Source organism: Microtus oregoni, unplaced genomic scaffold (genome assembly GCF_018167655.1).
Source record: "Microtus oregoni isolate MIOR12 unplaced genomic scaffold, Mior012 000020F_ref0000438, whole genome shotgun sequence".
Taxonomy (NCBI): domain Eukaryota; kingdom Metazoa; phylum Chordata; class Mammalia; order Rodentia; family Cricetidae; genus Microtus; species Microtus oregoni.
In genome coordinates this window covers 36,242,639-36,262,547 of record NW_024543079.1, presented here as the reverse complement: position 1 = coordinate 36,262,547, position 19,909 = coordinate 36,242,639, and the positions used below count along the sequence as shown (strand labels likewise).

Sequence of the window (19,909 nt, the reverse complement as noted above, 5' to 3'; positions counted from 1 at the left end):
CTGGACTATTAATTGAATTCTGTGGATTCTCTCTCGCCTAGGCACTGGTTGCAAGAACAAAACTGACTCCAGTGGAATCCTGGAACAGAAGTTTATTGGAGGAACACGCTAGAAAGGCTCCTGGAGAAAAGATAGTATTCAGGCACAAAAACAAAAGGGACTGAGGAGGATCAGAAGTTCAAGGTCATCCACTCTCAGTCATTTAATGAGATTGAAGTCAGTTTGAGCTATGTGAGACCTTGGAGGCAGGGGAGGAAGGAAAGAGAGAAGAAAAAAGTGGTCCTAGAACAAGCAACAGCACCACGTTGGCTACACAGTTACTCCTTTCCTGATCCATTCCCAACCTTCTAGCCCTATTCTGGCCCCACCACTCTCCAGGTTCTCAGCTCCAGGCCCTTTGTTCCTGACACCATCTACTACCAGGCTGCGGCAGGAGTCGCCAGCTCACTGCAGGCCCGGTTCCTCCCATCCCTGACCTCCCAGGACACTTCATTCCTTCTTGGTGATAATCATTTGTTTCAACAGACTCTGGAGCATGGGCATCCAGGAAATGAGCAACTGTTCACTTTGCCATAGAGAGAGATGCTTGTTCATATTTGAACAGGTAACACCCCTGTCTGCTCCTCGCTCTTGGAAGAGCTGGTACAGCTGTAGGGTTGGAAGGGACCACACCCTGTACAGAGATGTCTGCCTGGCATGCCCTTGCCCTACTGAGTGTGATGGTTTGAATGAGAATGGCCCCCATAAGCCCAGGTGTTTGAATGCTTTGTCCCTGGTTGATGAGCTGTTTGGGAAGGATTAGGAGGTGTGACCTTGTTGGGGTAGGTGTGTCTCTGGGGGTAGGCTCTGAGATTTCAAAAGTCCACACCAGCCAGGGGTTCTCTCTCTCTGTCTCTGTGTCTCTGTCTCTCTCTCTCTCTCTCTCTCTCTCTCTCTGTCTCTCTCTCTCTCTCTCTCTCTCTCTCTCTCTCTCTCTCTCTCTCCTGCTGCTGCCTGAACTATAAAGCTCTCAGCTCTTACTCTGGTGCCACAACTGTCTGCTTCCCACCATGATGGTCATGAGCTAACCCTCTAAAACTGTAAGCAAGGCCCCAGCTGAATATATTCTTTTCTAAGAGTTATCTTGGTCATGGTGTCTCTTTACAGCAAAAGAACAGTAACTAAGACACTTGGGACCACCAGGCCTAGGTTTCTTGTTTTACCATACAGGAGGGAAAGCCTTCCAGGAAATCCAGAACCAGAGTGGCCAGGGACACTGAGTCAGAGCCAAGCGTGAGGAAGGCAGTCTCTTCAATATCAAAAGTCCTAGGGCTGAGTCCACAGTTGGGATCTTTCAGAAATACAGGTTCCAAATGCAGTCAAGACTCAGAATAAAGAGGACATTTCCCAGTCTCCCTCCCAGCAAGGTGTGTCTATGTGACCAAGTTCTAGCTGCTGAGGAGTGGGTAGAACTGACAACCATACTTTCCAGTTCTACAGACCGTGGGGACAGGCGTACCTTTCACTCCTCTCTTCCTTCTCACTGTAGGACCAAGCTCACTGCAGTCACCTGAACCTCATAATCAAAGGCAACATTTGGGTGATGGAGAAAAAGCAAGAGAGAAGGATTCTAAGCCCCAATATCTTATTCTTCCGTAGCATAACCAGTACAGGAGAGAAAAATAAAATTCTGTCACTCGGAAGTCACTGTATTGTTAAAACAGCCTGACTTATATTCTCTCTGGTACAGAGTATCTTAGCAAGTCTGTGAGGACCCGGATGTCATTCTAACCAATTAAGAAAGTCCATGGTGGCCTTTGAAAAGAAAGAGGCAAAGGGACACAGAGGGAAGCTTCACAGAGAGACGTGGGCAACACGGCTGACTCAGTCTCAGAGCCTTGGAGGCAGCCACTTGGCCTCCATTCACCTCTCCATCGCTTTCTTAGGAACAAGAGGCTTGGAAGCAGGTCTTGGGAAGTCAGATGTTACCGTGCTGCTGGTGCAGACATAGGCAGGACTTTGATCACAACACCTGAGTTGTCAGACAGCGTCAACCACCTCCTCCTGAGGGCAGGTAAGTCCATCAGCTCAGGGATGTGACACAAGATGATGTCTCATGTGTGGATGCATCTAGTCCTAGGAGCTTCCCATAAAGAAAACCTGAGTCACAGGAGGTCCCACACTGACCTGTGGTCCTAGGAAGAGGTCATCTGCAGAAGAGGAATACTCTAGGGGAGGGAAGATGGCCTTTCTCTCCTGCCTATCACCTATCAGATGTGAGGAAGAAAGACTTCAAAACAGAGGGGGAGGCACAGGAAATGCCTTGGAAAGCCACCCGTGCCAACGAATCATGCACCCAGCAAACACATAGCTGCTCTGAGCCTCAGTCAGAAAAGCTCTCCCAGCTCCCCCAAAGAGTCCCAGGCTCCTGTGTGCCTCTCTTAGCCGCCCCTGGTCCCAGTGCTGTCCTAGGAATGGGAACGCTGTCCAGATGCCAGATGGCACTGCACACCTACGCATGCCCACATATGGATATACCTGCAGGGTGTCTTTATGGGTGGTCATCTCTGCTGAGTTCTCGTTCACGTTCATCTTATGAGAATGCCTCCTTCTGCATGGGCAAGAGCAGACTCAGTCACAGTCCCTCCCCGCAGTTTCCCCGCCTCCCCCACTGCAGAGGGCAATAGCCCTGTGCAGTGTGGGACACCTCGTTTGCCTCCTCCCCAGCTCCTTCTTCAGCACAGAGGAGAAACAAGCAAAGGAAAGCTACTGCAAGATAAACTGGAGAGGTGATTTGGGAGGGGATCCCCAAATTTGGAGAGGACAGGAAAAGGGAAATTTGAGGGCTGTGAATTCTGTAGGGGAGAATTTCCCTCCAAAGATTTGGGGGACAATGGGGGGAATGGGGTGAGCAGAATGAAGTATCTCAGCCCCCCACCTAGCTCTGGACCCACCTCCAGGTGTGCCAGGCTCCCAGGCCTAGCAGCAGGCACAGGAAGCCTGCCAGAAATCCCAGGACCCAGAGCAGCTGCTGGAACAGCTGCAGCCGGTGCAGAGCTGTAATATAAGGAGGAAGCTGAGGAGCTCTCTGGGCTCCAGGCCCCCATCACTCCCTCCTGAGGCGACCCAACCATAGTAGAACTGACTTTAACTTGCACTTCACCTCCAAGTCCCATGCAAGAGAGCCCCCATACAATCTATTTAGACTAGACAGACAAGTTGTCTAGTGGCAGAAGTCTGAGCAGGAAGTGAGAATCTTGTGCAGAGTGATCCAGCGGTTGGTAATGCCATTCTCCTCACCTCTGGTCCCAAAGGAGGCTGAGGCTGAGGCAGAGCCCAGGCTGTTGGAGGCAGTGCACACGTACTCCCCCTGAGTGCTGGCTCCGAGTTCCTCTATGTCCAGTCTCAAGGCATTCGGGGAGGCAAAATGAGCGTGGGCTTTGGTGGGAACACCCTGAGGTTGGTTGGAGGCTACGAGTTGACTGCCCAGGTGGAGGGTGAGGCTGGCCGGGGGCTCACTGTCCACTCGACAGTCGAGGATGCCCTGGAGGCCACCCTGAGTCTCCTCAAACACTGTCAGAGTGGGCGTCTTGGGAGGATCTGTGGGGAAGAAGAGCATAGTGACTGTAGACACCGACCAAAATTCCTCCCTCAGCTGTGGCCTTGCTGTCCTTCCAGGACACAGTGAAGATCATTTCCTCACTCCCGAGGCAAAGGTGACATTAGGGGAAGGGGAAAAGTGCCTCAGTCAGTAAAGTAGTTGCCACGTAAACATGAGGGTGATCTGAGTTCGATCCCTAGCACTCATGTAAAAATCTAGACTCCTAGCACTGTGGAATCACAGTGGAGCGCTGTGGACATCCAAACTTGCTGAATTGATTCCATGGGGGACCTTGTCTCAAAAGATGGGGTGGGGTGTAATAAAGATAGTGGCCTCTACCCGCCATGTACAAGTGCACAAACGGGTACATGCATGCACACAGCACGCACACACACACACACATTTTTAAATGGCATTGTGGAACTTTGGAACTGGATCTCAAGATGTCTTGCAGCTTCTCTTCTGCTTCCTGAAACAACCTTGTTTTGGAAAGCTCAGGCCAGCCTGCTGACCGTGTATGGCCACCCTGCGGTCACAGGTGAAGCCATCTTAGACTGCTCCTTCTCCACAGAGCCACTAGTTAATTGCAGCCAGGAGACCAGAACTGCCAAGCTGAGCCCTGTCCAGATTTCTAACTCACAGAATTGTGAATTTGGGATAACTTGTTACCAAGCAGTAACTGATTGATACAGCTTGGGCTCAGATGAAGAATGGCCTGAGAAAACCAAGCCTAAATGATGGTCTCCTGTGCACCAGGCATTCAACCTGCTTTATCTTCTGTATTTACCCCAAGAGGATAGGATGAATGTGCCCTCTGTTTCAAAGGTGGGGAGCGAAAGCATAGATACACAGCCACATACAACCAGCCAGCGGGAATGCTAGTGTTCTAAGATCCCATACCTATCTTCAAAACTCTTACTCTATGCAGAGGAAAAGACCTGATAGAGACAGATGAGATGTGGAGAGACAAGGCAGGTGGGTTCATACTCACAGAGGACACGGAGCATGACAGGAGCAGAGGTCGTGACCCCGGTGGGCAGTTCAGCCCTGCAGTGGTACAGCCCAGCCTGAGCCCGGGACACATGGGTGAAGGAGAGTGTGGGCACAGGCTGTGTACGTAGCGGATGGCGATTCCAGAACCATGTGATGGTAGAGTTGTCCGTGGGCTTGGCGCCACCAGGGAGGTGGCAGCTTAGGTTTAGGGCTATGCCCTCTGGCACGTCCAAGCCTGGCTCAGCTGCCACATGTATGTCTGTGGTAGAACAGGTAAAATGATCAGGGACCTGTACCTTGTGGGGTGATCTCAATCTATCTTGGGCTCAAGGCCCTCCACAGTGGGGCTGTGTCTCTGACATAAAAACAACATGATGGTATGGTATCGCATTCTGAGGTTCCCATGACAGAGCTGAGCCTCCAGCATCAGAAAAGGCCATCTGAAGTGTGAAGCTGTGTCTTGCCCTCAGCCTGGGATTCTCAAGGCGGGTGTCTGTCTTGCTCTCACTGCAGGCTTCCCCAGTGAAGGGCACGTGAGGTCAGGCTATGTCTCCTCCCACTCCTTCCAGAAGACATTAATACCCTTCCTTACTTCAATGATAGGACTGCATTATCCCCTCGGCCTGGTCTACCCCTTCCCCAAGGGCCATGCCTCCTCCAGCAGATCAGACTTCTCAGGGAGGAAGTAGTTCATTCATACGCCTTCAGGGTGGCAGGCCCTCACATGGGATCCAGCCCCACAACACCAGAATCCCAAACCCTAGCCCCCTGCTCACCCCTGTCCCACTCACCAGTCTCCCCGGGGAGCTTCTGCGTGGTAGTGATGGAGCCCAGTGCATTCCGGGCTGTACAGACATAGACACTGTCATCGCCTCCAGTCACGCCTTGCACCTGCAGTCGAAGAGCATTTCGGGACACCTGGATGTGCTCTGTCCCTGATGCAGAGCTGGGAAGCTCATGGCTGGCAGCTAGCACCTTGCTGTTGTGGGATAGGACCAGCTCAGCAGGTGGTTCGCTGTCCACAGTGCACTGTATCATGACCGTGAGCCTGGCCCTCGAGTCCCGAAAGGAAGACAGGACAGCATCCCGAGGGGCATCTGGAGGTAGGGCAGAACACAGAGGGGGGCCCTGCAGAGACGTGCATGGCTCACTGCCCATCTGCCCAACGTCGGTGAATCTCGTTTCCAGACAAATGTCCCCCTCCTAAAAATTACGCCTTATCAAATGCCTGTGGGCAGAGCCCTTCTTGCAGGGTTCCTAGGGCCATGATATCTCCGTCTTCATTGCTAATGCCCTCTTTTCCCCCAAGTGCCCATTTCTAGACCGTTTGTAGTGCCATGCCCACCCTAAGCCAGTGTTGGGAGCACCCTCTGCCACCCTCACCCTTGAAAGCCACAGCCAAGGAACCCTGCTTACAGAGAACTCGCAGGGTGGCAGGTCGGGAGCCGCGTGTGCCCTGAGTGTCATGCACCTGGCAAGAGTAGGCGCCGGCGTGAGCCCGCGTAGTCGCCAGAAACTGGAGTGAGGGAGCTGGCCCCTCCTGAAGCCAGCGGCCATTGTGAAACCAGGCATAAAGGGTGGGTGGGAGGGCAGCAGGGTCCTCACAGGTCACTGTGACAGGCTCCCCCTCGGACACAGTAGCAGAAGGAGCCATCTTCACTCGGACACCTGAACCAAGGGGTCCAGAGTCAGTTTGGCCCAGGTAGATGGTACAGGTAGCTCCCTCCCCTGCAGCCTTGGTCCCTGTTTTCACCTTCTAGGCGAAGCTCCAGGGAGGTGTTGACCTTGCCCAATGGGCTGTGGGCAGAGCAGCTATAGAGACCCTCATCACTAGGCCTTGGGTCCCGAAGTTCTAGGCGCAGGGTGTTGGGGACAGAGGCTTCAGATGAAGAGGTTAGCAGGCGCCCGCCGAGGCTAAGAGCTAGCTGGGCGGGTGGGCGACTATCCACAGTACATAGCACCAGGGCCAGCCGCCTGGCCTGCGTCTCTAGGAGGTAGGTCAGTCGCAGGCTTCGGGGGGCATCTGTAGAGATCCAGGAGGCGTACAGAGTTCAGAAGCAGACTTGAGAAGGCCAGTTAGAAGGAGCAGGAGAGTTCCCTACTGTCTGCCTTTCTAGGGAGAAGACCCATCCCCATCTCTCCCAACTCTTAAGGTCCCTTGTCCCTTGCTCCACAGCGGGCTGGTAGCGGAGTTCTTAGGCTGCACACTAGGGGGCTCTCCCCTGCCCTGATCCCCCTGAGTTTCTGTCTTTCCACCATTGCCCGCACCCAGCCAGACTCACAGAGGACATCCAGGGTGACAGGTCTGGAGAGGTGAGGTGCCTGGCCAGGGAGTCCCACACCGCAGCGGTAGGAGGTGGCATCTATGACTGTGACATTGGGCAGGGAGATGGAACGGGCACCAGGAAGTTGTTGCCCACCCTTGTACCATGTGTAGCTGAGCGGGGCCTGCTTGGCAGTCCACACCAAGCAGGTCAGGTTGACCTGCTGACCTTCCTGCACAGTGGCATTGGGCCACGCCTGCACGCGCACAGCTGGGAAAAGGAGGAAGTCACAAGTGAGTGTCTTAGAGCTGTGTGAAACAAGCCATTATCTCCACATGGCCCAGGCGGCTGTTACTGAGAGACACTGCAGGCTGCCCAGGAACACTGCGGCTAAAGGGGTCCATAGGTTGAACCTGGGGGTCCTGAGCAGAGTTCTTCAAAGTCCAGACGGTCCCAAGCCCCTCCCTGTCTCTGGCTAAGGGTGAATGGGTGAAAAGGGCTCCCTGGACAGCTGTGGTCTCTCTTGAGATGTCTTTTCTGGTTAGTTTTATGCACCAGGCACCCAGTTTTTAAACAAGGCCTTTCATGTACCCCAAGTCCAGAAACCATACCCCTAATTAGCATAGGGTTGGGGCTCGGGCTTATGCTCCTAGGCTAGAACCTCCTGCATCCTCTCATCTCTCCACACTGACCCTGAGCATCGAAATCGGCTGTAGCGGAGGCCTGACCCAGCGTGTTGGTGGCCTCACAGGTGTAGGGGCCATCATCCTCCAGTCCCGTAAAGTTGATCTCCAAACGCAGTTCATTGGTGCTCACAGTCACACGTAGCCGGGAATCACTGCTCGCCAGTTCCTCTGAGCCTCGTTGGGTGGAGGCCACGAGGCGGTTCCGGTGAAAGAGCCGCAGCTGAGCTGGAGGGTCGCTGTGGACATTGCAGACCAGGAGGCTGAGTCGTGTAGGGCCTGCGCCTAGCAGGGCACTGAGTGTGGCCTGGCGTGGGGTGTCTACATCAGATGAGGAAGGTCAGGATGTGTCTAGGATGTCCCTCATGCAAGGCCTGTTGTGGAACACCTCCCTTCCCCCACGTGAGTGGAAAACAGCCTTACAGGATACGTGGAGGCTGACAGGGGCAGCCAGGCTGGCGGTAGCTGTGTCTGGAGCCTGAGCTTGGCAGTGGTAGGCACCAGCTTGCCTCAGACTTATGGCCGCAATGCGGAGTGTAGATGAGGTTGAACTTAGGAGAGGTCGGCCATCCTGATACCACTGGAAGGAGGTCCCCTCGGGGATCCCTGTGGGCACCTGGCAGCTCAGGACCACAGCCTGGCCCTCCTGGAGCTCAGGTGACGGTGAAACCTGGACCCAGGCTCCTGCAGGAGAAAATGGGGTAGATGAGGGCTTGCCATAGTCCCTCCCGTTGTTTGGTTCTGTTTGTGTCTCCAGGAGAGTGAAGTGCCCCAGGCCTGTGTCTACAGCTGCTGAAGGCTCCCTCAGGTCTGGATCCTCATCTTCCCTGCACTCTTGTCTGAAATGTGTCTTGTCCTGGCCCTTACTTTTTACCACCTGGAGTACAGGTTTCTGGTTTGTTTTGTTTTTTTCTTTGGTATGAGTTGGTTGGTCTTTTGGTTTGGGTTTTTTGAGACAGAGTCTTACTCTGTAGCACCAGGCTAACTTAGAACTCACTGTGTAGCCCAGGCTGGCCTTGAATTTATGATGACCTTTGCTTCAGCCTCCTGAGGGTGGGGATTAACCGTATGCCGCATTTGAATTTTGGGTTTTGTTCTGTCCATCGTTCTCACCTGTGGCAGGTGAGCCTCGACAGAATGGAGTTGATATGTTCTACAGCCAGGACCTGGCACAGCACCTACATGGGTTAGCCCTAAGAAAGGATGGTTTGACCACAAAGCACTGCCTGAGGGGGGCTGGTTCATGCTGGGGCCTCTGAACTGACGACTGTCAGCTGCATTCCCCAGGAGTAACCCAGGGTTTGAAGGGAAGGTTGACAACAGCTGGTTTTTCCCACCCTTCTCTGGCCAAGTCCTTCACCCACGATGTAGTCATGACAGCCCAGAGAGGGGGGAGTGGGCATAAAGGAATCAGGGGTCAGACAGTGAGGAGGAGAGACACTAGAGCCGTGACAGAAGCCAAGGCCAGGGCTAAACTAGCCCACGGTCAGCAGAGCAGCTACTTCAGGATGTTCCCATGACCCTCAGTCTCTGCCTAACATATGGATGAATAAGTTAGGGGGCTGGAGAGGTGGCTCAGAGATCAAGAGCACTGGCTGCCCTTCCAGAGGTCCTGAGTTCAATTCCCAGCAATCACATAGTGGCTCACAACCACGTATGATGAGATCTGGTGCCCTCTTCTAATATGCAGGCATACATGCAGGCAGAACACTATACATAGCAAATAAATAAAATATTTTAAAAAAGAGGTTGAATCAAAGCAAATGTCCCAACTATCACCACTTCACATTCTGAGAGAAGGATGTGTGTCTCCTTGGCCCTGGCCTTGTGGATATCACCTTTCCTTTTTCCTGCTGTATTTCCCTACATGGAGTTTTTATATTGTTTTCTTGAGACATATGCACCCCAGGCTGACTTTAAATTTGCTCTCTCCTTGCCTCTGCCTCCTGAAATATCTGACTTACAGGGGTTTGTTACTTTGGATACCTGTTCTAGGAGACTTTCTATAAAGAATATATGTGTATATATGTATACATATATGTTATATATGTATATACAGAAGACTTTCTATAAAGAATATATGTAATATATGAATATACAGGATACTTTCTATAAAGAATATATATGTAATATATATGAATATACAGGAGACTTTCTATGGAGAATATAGATGCATATGTGCATACATATATGCAACATACATGAATATATCACACACATGTGCTTATATAGTATATGCATATGTGTTTATACATATGTGAATAAAGAAGATAAATATATTATTTGTATGAATATATATTGTCATATGTATAACATGCACGTACTGGATTTTATATAAAAATGTTTAAGTGAAGCAAAATTACATTACAAAATAAGCTGCATTAGAAAACTCTCTAGCCAGCTGGGCACGGTAGCTCACATCTGTAATCTTAGCCCTGAGGAAGCTGAGGCAGGAGTCTGAGGCTGGCATGGATGCATAGTAAGTTCAGAGACTCCCTGTCTCAGAAGATCAGGAAGGGAGGGAAAGAGGGAGAGAGGAGGGAGGGAGGGAGAGAGGAGGGAGGGTAAAGAGGGAGAAAGAAGGGTAAAGAGGGAGAAAGAAGGGTAAAGAGGGAGAAAGAAGGGAGGGAGGGAGGGAAGGCAGGCTCCAGCCGAAACAAGCCACCTGTGCGGTTACCTTACAGGCACTGCAGTTAGTGCAGGTGGGAACAGTGGACACCAAGGGAGACCTTGTGAAGGCTCCAGCCTGCACACGTCTGCATGGAACTCACAGTGCGGTGTCTGGCTGGAGCAGTTCTGGATCTCAGGGTTCACCCGAGGTCAGAGGGCTGACACTCACCTCTGACCTGGAAGAAGAGTGAACTGTTGGCTGATCCGAGAGCATTGGTGGCCTCGCAGTGGTAGTTTCCAGAGTCCTCAAGACCTAGTTCTCGAATCTCTAGCTGCAGGGAGTTGGCTGTGGCCTTGGCCTGGATTCTGCCATGGGAGGGACGCTGGGGTTCCAAGTTGGTGGCCAGGAGATGCTCCCCACGGTATAGAGACAGGTGAGCCAGGGGACGGCTATCCACAGTGCAGACAAACACAGCCATGTGGCCCTGACTCACATCCAGGAGAGCTGACAGCTTTGGAGGGTCTGGGGCATCTGCATGAACAGGAATCGGGGTAGTTATTCAGGCGACTCTAGCCAATCTCACTACATTCTAGCTATCACTCTGTGCTCCCTCCTCTTGGACATACTCCATAGCCCATCTGGTCATTCCAAGCTGGCATTTATCTCCTCAGGCCCCAAACCTAACCCTAACCCCCCACCCCCTTCCCTCCACCCCCAGGTCCCTCCACCTCTCGGGTCCCTTTGCCCTCTAGGCTCCTCCATTCTTCAGGCCCCTTCACCCTCCTTGCCCTTTAACACACAGCCCAACCCCTCTGGCCTCCAAGCTGTGATGCCCTCAGTCATCACCCACACAGCACACTTAGGACCACAGGAGCTGAGAGCAGAGCCCCGTCCTCAGTGAGGAGACGGCAGGCGTAGATGGCAGCATCGGTTCTGGCCACGGGCTGCAGCCTTATAGTCTCCAGTGGTCCCTCGGTCCACAGCACCCCATTCCGGAACCAGGAGAAGTTGGCAGGGCTGACAGAAATTTCCTGGCTCACATTGCAAGTTAGGTTGGCCTCTGTGCCCTCGCGCAGTGTGTCCGATGGGGAGATGACCAGGACAGTGGCTGGAGGATAGGCAGAGGGACTCGCTAGGGACAGTCCTCTCTCTGGTTAGCCTCACTTAATGCCCACCCTGACCCAGGCTCGCTTTCCAACTTTAGGGAAGGATGGAGAGGAAAGCCAATAAGTTGTAGGGGCATAGAGGGTCATGGAAAAGGGATGGAGAACAAGGCAGCCCCACGGTACTTTCTCAGAGGCGAGCCTTGAAGACCCAGGATGTAGAGGGAGGGACATTGAAGCTCCCTCTGCTTCCTCCCATTGTAGACAGAGGTCATTTTGCCCGGTCAGTTTGCTCAATGCAGGGGTAGTGTGAGCTCAGGTTACTGCTCCCTCAGTCCTCCTCTACTCCTTACCCTTAGCATTGAAGGTGGCTGAGGCAGAGGAGTTGCCCAGTGTGTTGCTGGCCTCGCACAGGTACATGCCCTCGTCCTCTAATACTGGGTTCTGGATCTCCACACGCAGTGAGTTGGAGGCTCTGCGGACCTTTGTGCGTGAAGAGCAGCTCCCACACCCCGATGGAAGAGAAGTGGCCACAACGTGGCCCTTGTGGAGAAGCTGCAGATGAGCTGGGGGGTCGCTGTCTACGTGGCACAAGAGGAGGCCACGCCGGCTAGCCCCAACACCAGAGGTATCCAAATCCAGCCTGGCAGTGAATGTGGGCTTTCTTGGGGGGTCTGTGGAGAGGAAGAGCAATCGGCACTCATTTCATGGCTAGGTGAGAGCCCCAGGTCTACTTTAGCCTGGCTAGGCTCCAAGAAGCACACCAAGCAGTCACACACAGCTATGTAGAGTGGGCACAGCTCAAGGGTTCCCAGACGACACTGGCATTCATCTGTGCTCCTTATCTACCACTGAACTGAGTCTTCCCAGAAGGGGAGCCATTTTCCAGCTGGGATCAAGGTGTTGCCACCCCACATGTCCCATCTACCTCTGAAGCCGAATACCCTCAGGGAAGTTCCCATGACCGCTGTCTACACCCACTCCTGTCGCTAAACAATACCTCAGAGTTCATCTCCCCTCCATTCGTTCCCTAGCCTAGATCCTGACATACTACATAACACCTAAGACGGCCTCCCTAAGTTTGCTGCTGTTTTGGCAGTTTTGATGTTGAAGGGTGTTGACTTGAAGGCTCTAGAACCATCTAGAAGATGAACCCATGGACACGGTGTGGGGTTTCTAGGTTAAATTAATTGAGGTGTTATGATCCACCTTAAAGGTGGGTGGCATCCTACCATCGGCCAGGGTCCCAGCCTGAATAAAAAGGAGAAAGTGCCAGGTGATGGTGGCACACACCTTTAATCCCAGCACTCGGGAGGCAGAGTCAGATGGATCTCTGTGAGTCTGAGGCCAGCCTGGTCTACAAGAGCTAGTTCCAGGACAGACTCCAAAGCTACAGAGAAACCCTGTCTCGAAAAACCAAAGAGAGAGAGAGAGAGAGAGAGAGAACTGAGCGTCAACCTCTGCCTCCCTCTGCTTCCTGACTTCAGGCCAGCAGCTCTCCCGCTACGGCCTTGACTCCGTGCTCAAGCTGGAAGTCAGAAGAAGCCCTCCCTTCCTCGTGTTGTCTTGTGCAGCAACCAGAAGAGTCATTAAATGATTCTAGAGTTGAACTCAGGGCCTTGTACATGCTAAGCAAGTGCTAAAAAAAAATGGTTCTGTTCTAGAGATTTCTCAAAACACGTGGCCAAAAGACAGACCAGTCTCCCACATAATCTCACTCCGGCACTAGAAAACCCATGAATGCACCCGCTGGAGGAGGCCGTCAAGTGTGACCCTAGGGTTCATACGGAGCATCGATCTTGGGGGACACAGAGGAGCTGGTCAATCTGTGGGACACATGCACATCTTTTTGAAAAACGTGATATCTGATTCCTGAGGGTGGGACAAGCTGGGACCTAGAGCCATGGTATATTTTAGGAGCAAAGGCTGGGTCTGGACATTAGAACTTAGGGATCTAAGATCTGCCTCGTCCCCCCAACTTCCAGCCCAGGTTGATAGGGTCCATTGTGGAAAGGCCCATGAACATTCTCTGATGTGGACCTAGGGTCAGGAGACTATGAAAGGGTGTGGCTGTTGGGGTCCCAGTGGGATAATCCCACATCGTGGGCGGTGTGGCCAGACAACTCACAAAGCACAGTGAGGACGGCGGGCTGGGAGGGGCCGCTGGTGCTGGGGCCAGTCTGTGCCACACAGTAGTAGGAGCCAGCGTCCGTGCTGGAGGCTGCAGGAAGCTGAAGGTCGCCGCCGGATCCCTGGAGAAGTAGCGCTCCGTTCAGGTACCAGGAGAAGCGAGCGTCAGATGCTGGGCTCAGGCCGCTCCTGCAGCTCAGAGTCACGGCCTGCCCTTCCACCACCTGTGCTGAAGGACTGATGAGGAGCCGAGCCACTGGAGGAGGGGGACAGAGAATAGGCTTGGGTAAGCTGTGAGAGCCCTGGCCCTCGGTGCGGCTCTGCAGGAAGCCCTCTGGACATCTCTCTTCACACGCCGAGGTGGGCTTTGTGGCCTCAGATATCAGTTCAAATGTTCTGAAGCCAGGGTTACCTCAAGACAGGCTTATGGCACCTGGACTGAGGGCTAGGAACGTAGCTCAGTTGACAGAGTGCTTGCCTAGCATGGCTGAAGGCCAGGGCTCCGTCCCCAGTACTGCATAACCAGACATGGTGGGGAGAAAAAAAAACAGCAAAAATCTGGCTTGAAGGATCAGCTATGCCTCCCAGGGCCTTGGAAGGAAGAACGAACAATGTGTGCTCCAACAACTGGTGAATTCTATTTCTCTGTCTCCCACATCTAATGCCTAACAAAGATCCTGACCCCAAAGCTAAAGAAATAAAAAATAAATGGATGTCTATAAAAGACCCTCCAAGTACAGAGTCAGAGATATGGGAGAGAAATAATTTGATTGACTATGTTTTGCCTTCTCTTCCAGAAATCTCTAAGGCTGGAGTGACTATATGGGACCAGATCTTCCGTGGGACCTAGCCAGAGTTTGGTCCCTCCTTGAACACCCTCCACTGGTCCTCCCTGCAGTGCGTGCCCACATTACCATTAGCATGGAAGTGCAGGCTAGAAGTTGCGCTTCCAAGGGAGTTGGTGGCTTCACATGCGTAGTCCCCACTGTCAGCCGGCTGCAGGTCTCGGATCTCTAGGCGCAGGGAGTTGGGGGTGGAGGACATGCTGAAGCGAGGATTGAGGTCATTTTCTCCGGAACTGGAGGCCAGCGTGAGACCTCCATGTGAGAGCACCAGTGTAGCCAGGGGCTCACTGACCACAGAGCAATGGAAGATGCCCACAAGCCCGGCCTGTGTCTCCAGGAAAGTAGTCAAGACTGGAGCAAGGGGTGGATCTGTGTGGGAACCAGATGTGGCTTGTCATTCTCAGACAGATCACTTCCTGAATCCCCTGTGGTAGCCTATGCATTCCCTCTGCCCCCACAGAGTCCTGGAACAGAATGGTCTCAGACCCTCTTGAGCACTTCTGAATATACTTTACCTTCTGGATGGCCAAATCTTTTAGCCTAGTTAGCCCTCATGCCCACACTGCAAATGGAGGTCAGGGCTCCAAATTAGGTTCTCACTTTGTAACCAGGCTGGTCCCAAACTGGTGATCCCTCTGCCTCAGCAGCCTCCCCAGTGCTAGATTACAGTACTATCACGCCTGGCCAGTGTCTCATTTTAAAGATGAGAAAGCTGGAACAGTCCAGGCAGAGGGTAGCATTCTCGCCGAGCGATCAAAGGGACCATTAGCAACACAGTACAAACTGGCCCTGAGTGTCTCCCAGTGAGTGAGGTGCTCCAAGGGAGACACAGAGTCACACCTGTGGCCTTCCCAGTCAAACACATCTCAGGCAATTAAAAACTGAGGGGTAGCCTCCAAGAACTCCAAGAAGGACGGGGAAGGGTCAAGGACTGCCCATAAAGTCTAGAACCAGCATCCCAGTTTCTGGTGTGGTTTTGGCATAAGGGTCATGTTCAGGGGAATCTTGGGAAATGCACCCTGACTAGGTGTGGCGTAAACAGACCTTACACACGCAACTGCAGGCACATACATACAGACGATTGTCCACTTACTATTGCTCCACTCAGGATTTTTCACCTTTATGGTGCTGTGAAAGATAAACTGTGCTTTGAGCGCTGTCCTTTGCCTAGGCTAGTGGATTACAGCGTGACCCTCTCTCATGCTACTGGATGGTCAGCCATATACTGTGCCCAGCCTAGGAGAGCCACTGGCACTCTGGTGTATTGTGCTATCAGCAGGCTTCGGATGCTGGCATTCAGTGACTTCACGGGCTAGTTGGCACTTAATTGTGAGCTAGGCGTGTGTTAACTGGCATGACCCAAGCGAGGCTAGCATGAGGCTGATGCACGCATGTTTCCGGCTGACTGAACCAAACTCAGGCATTCGGAACCTGGATGTAGCGGATGCCTCTTCAACTTTGATTTATTTTTTTTTCTTTTTGTGACAGGATCTCACTATGCAGCCCTGGCTAGCCCAGAACTCATAGATATCCACTAGCCTCTGCAACCTGAGTTCTGGGGATAAAGATGCAAGAAAAGTTCTTTGTGGTGTAGCCCTGTCATAATTCTAAGTGTACCTGTAGGAAGGTATGTAAGTAACAAGTGTGCATGTATACAGAGGGATAATTATACATATATATGATTATATATATATGAATGATATATAATGTATATGCACATATGTGTGCGTGTATGTGTCTGGGATAAACAGTACAACCCACATGCACATGCAGAGACAGGATACAGTGCCTGCAACATGAGGTCAACAGGCAGAGACTCTAGACTAAAGGTATATGTTGAATGTTTTTGAATGTTTCCTACAACTTTTCATGAGGTTGAACTCTTTTCTAAATAAAACGCTTGTAAACATAGGAGGAGACGGAGTCTGGGAAGGTCAACCATGTGTAGGGATGCAAGCTGGGCACACGCTTATCCCCATTTGGCTGCCTAGCTCACATCTGGGGCAAGGATGATGATACTATGTCAGGGACCCCAGGTTTCTTGCAGGCACTCCATCCACCCTTTGGACTTCCTCTGATGATGTCTGCTGCCCCACAGGTTGGCCACTTACATCTGACCACCACACTCACGGGGCCAGAGCGCTCACGGCCCAGGGTGTTCTGCACCTCACAGAAATAGAAGCCGGTATTGGCCCTGGTGATGGCAGGTAGGTGCAAGGTGGGAGAGTGGGCATCTTCCAGGAGAATGTTGTTCTTGTACCAGCTGTAGCGGAGCTCCTGGGGTGCCTCTTTGGGGATGGTACAGTCCAGTGTCACTGTCTCGTTTTCCAAGACGGGCCCTGCCGGGCTCCTCTTGACCTCAACCACTGCAAACGGCATGGAACGTACCCTTAGAGTTCTGGCTATTCGTCAGCTTCAACCTCTACATGTTATACTGACACCCACCCCCACCCCATACAGGAGGAGCCTCCTCTAGTCACTCATTCCCAGGGCCCTCCTGACTTGCCCCCTATGAGAAGGCATTGTCATGGGTATGCAAGCCTCTGGTACTGTCCTATCACCAGGTCCCCTCAGCTTTCTAGCTAGATCCAGCCTCAGCCAGAACTTACTAAAAACATGAAGGCTAACTGGGGGTGAAACCATAGAGCCCACATCATTTGTTGCTTGGCAGGTGTAGACCCCAGAATCATTCCAGGCTGCCGAGGAGAGCTGCAGCACACGGCCACCGGCTGGGAGGCTCACTCCATCCTTGGTCCACAGCAAAGAACTGACGTCAGGATAGCTGCTGTTCACTTGACAGGTGAGCGTAACTAGATCCCCTGGAAGGATGTTCTTTCCTGAGGAGCTGAGGAGGATCTCCACACCTTTGGGGGCATCTGCAAAGCATGATGGGATGTCAGGAGCGGTGCGTGAGAACGGCGGGGTGTTTGGCACACTTCTTTTACGTCTCTGCTCTAAGGAAGACTGGAAACCCAGGGCCATCTGTTCCCCCACCTCTAACACACTCCAGCCTCCCTCCTTTTCCAATGAGACTCTGAGAAAGTGGAGTTGGCCTATGTGAGGCCATCAGTGGCTGCCAATGTGTGGCTATCAGTGGCCTATGTGTTCTAACTTTCTCCACATTCTGTGTGGGGATGATTGACATAGGTCATGAGCGCTCTACTTGCCTTGGTGACTTGTAGTAGCTATCAGAAAGGGAATAGCCACTTCATTTCAGGGGGTCAAAGACAGCCAACATTGGTTCTCAGAAAAATTCATAAGCAGGGGCTAAGAATCCTGCCACCCCCATCATGTGTGCATGAGGGTGCGTGTGCGTGTGGTGGTCACAGATATGGGGTGCACGCGTATGCACACATATGGAGGCCAGAAGTCAGCCTTGAATGCTGCCCTCCTGGTGCTGTCTACCTTACTTCTTCAGGCAGAGTCTTTCATTAACCTAGAACTTGCCAGGTAGGCTAGGCTGTCTGGCCAGCACACCCCAGAGATCCATGCGTCTCTGCCTCCCTGGTACGGGGATGATAGACATGGGCTGTTAGGACCCAGAGGGAGCCACAGAAATGGTGTTCCGTGACAGGACTGTGACACACTCACGTTGCACTTGGAGGTAGACCTCTTTCTGACTGCTGAGCTTGGCCAGTGAGAACCGACAGCGTAGGACCCGGCCATGATCCTGCCAGGATAGGGGCATATGCAGGGTCTCCTGGTGAATGACGCCAGTGGGCTCAAGGCTCTGGTGACTGAAGGTCACAGAATGAGAAGGGTCCTGGCCTTCCCACCGCAGGCTGGCCTTCTCCTGTAGGCACACGTAGGGCGTAGAACAGTTGAAGTTCGCCTCCATGCCCTCACGTAGCTCCTTTGGGGCCGTAATAGTGGGAGCGCTGGGGTCCTCTGAGAACAAAGACAGGAATTCTCAGGGCTAGGCTACATCTCCCCTTAAACCTCTGTTCCCAGAACCCCAACCAAAGGGTGAGCTTGGTCAGGGGGGCCTCAAGGGAAGGAGAATTTTTGGTGATCACCCGCCCCTCAATGTTACAGAGAGAAACAGTGTTAGGCCAAGACCAGAGCAGGAGTTGAGGCTGAAGACCTCGGTAAGGTCCAAGCCAAAGGACAGGGTGGCAACAGTAGCCTGGGAGTCCCCAGGAGTGGTCAGTCCTCAGCCCTCAGCCTCCTCACTTGTCACGGTGACCTTGGTGCCTCTGACATCTGACCAGCGGTTGACATCACTGATCTCAAAGCGGAAGTTGTAGTTGCCAGAGTCCTCAAGCTGCAGGTCTTTGAGTAACAGGTTGCACACCTTGTGATCCATGTTCCCCATCAGCTCAGCGCGGCCCCTGAAGCGCTCCTCCACCTGGGTGGGGTCCCTCGAGTGGCTCACCACCTGCCGCTTGCCTGAGTAGTCGTAGTACCAGATGGCTGTGATGCCATCGGGCACCTCTACACTGGCCGGGAAGCTGAAGATGCAGGGGATGAGCAGGCAAGACCCCTTCAAGCCCTGCACATCCTTGGGACTGGAGACACCCCAAGTGGTCTGGCCTGGAGGCAGGTAGGAGAAGGACAGAAGAGAGGGCCTGAATGTACTTCAGAGCCCTGACACCTGCCCAAGAAGGGGTGCTCCAGACAATGCACCTCCAGCAAGGACCTCTCAGTCTCCCAGGAATGGGATGTGCTCAACCATATCTGGCTGCTGTGCCGGGTCCCCAGAGGCCAGACCTTGTGCAAGTCACTAGATCTGTGCAACTTACCTGCTGAGAAGACAGAGGCCAGCAGGAGCAGTGAGAAGAGGATACACATCACCAGTCCTCAGCTGAACTTGGGTACCTAAGAGAGCAGTGTGACCAGCTGGGCGGGCACCCAGAAGCCTCTTAGGGGCACCCTGGGGACACTTTGGTCCCAGAGGCTGCAGATTTTATCTCACCAGCTATGTGGGCCAATCCAACAAGGAAGGCAGGGTTCCTATGGACTCCTGGGGCAGCCACTAGCAAGGAGCCAGAAGCCTGAGTTCCTGGCGCAGAGAGTGACTAGAAATGCCCTCACTTGATGGCAGTGTCCCAGAAAGTCTTCTGTGTTCCTTGACTCCACCCCCTGAGGACTCAGCCTCAAGGCAGGAGAACAGTTGCATCTCTTTCTTTACTTCTCCCTGGCCCCTCCCTCTTACCCAAACCAAGAGTTCACAGACCCAGTGACGTAGTCCAGTGCACCCAGAAAGCACAGTGGACTTACTTGAGGATTTGTCTCCTACCTCCAGTCTTACCAGCTACAGGTCAGAATGTCTCTTACTGAACTTCCCAAAATACTGAGGCTGCTTGCTTGTTTGTAGACAAAGTTCTCAACCCCATTGCTCAGGATGCTCTCAGACTCACAGAATGCTCCTTTGGCCTCCTGATAACTGGCTTTGAAAAAGTCATTCCTGTCAAGCCGGGTGGTGGTGGCGCACGCCTTTAATCCCAGCACTCGGGAGGCAGAGGCAGGTGAATTTCTGTGAGTTCGAAGCCAGCCTGTTCTACAAGAGCTAGTTCCAGGACAGGCTCCAAAACTACAGAGAAACCCTGTCTCAAAAAGCCAAAATATAAATAAATAAATAAATAAATAAATGAAAAAGAAAGAAAGCAAAGCAAAGCCATTCCTCTCAAAGACCTCTGTGGCTCCTCATCACACATGAGAGTTGAAAGACCTCCATTCCTTACCACACATGCCGTCCCC

The 19,909-nt window shown here is 52.7% G+C and overlaps 1 protein-coding gene across 1 annotated transcript; it reads right to left on the bottom strand.

Annotated features, from left to right (window-relative positions):
* Positions 1-1,695: 1,695 nt before the first annotated feature.
* Siglec1 (sialic acid binding Ig like lectin 1) lies at positions 1,696-19,000 on the bottom strand. Its single transcript, XM_041670897.1, has 21 exons — positions 18,952-19,000; positions 18,383-18,742; positions 17,801-18,097; positions 16,819-17,085; positions 16,321-16,575; positions 14,279-14,578; positions 13,363-13,620; positions 11,588-11,908; positions 10,982-11,239; positions 10,360-10,662; positions 7,944-8,204; positions 7,530-7,841; positions 6,856-7,107; positions 6,327-6,596; positions 5,990-6,241; positions 5,365-5,670; positions 4,572-4,832; positions 3,280-3,579; positions 2,934-3,036; positions 2,518-2,590; positions 1,696-2,122 (listed from the first exon to the last, which is right to left on the bottom strand). Exons 1-21 carry the CDS (start codon positions 18,998-19,000, stop codon positions 2,063-2,065), a joined length of 5,118 nt encoding a protein of 1,705 aa, XP_041526831.1. The 3' UTR covers positions 1,696-2,062.
* Between the last annotated feature and the right edge of the window lie 909 nt (positions 19,001-19,909).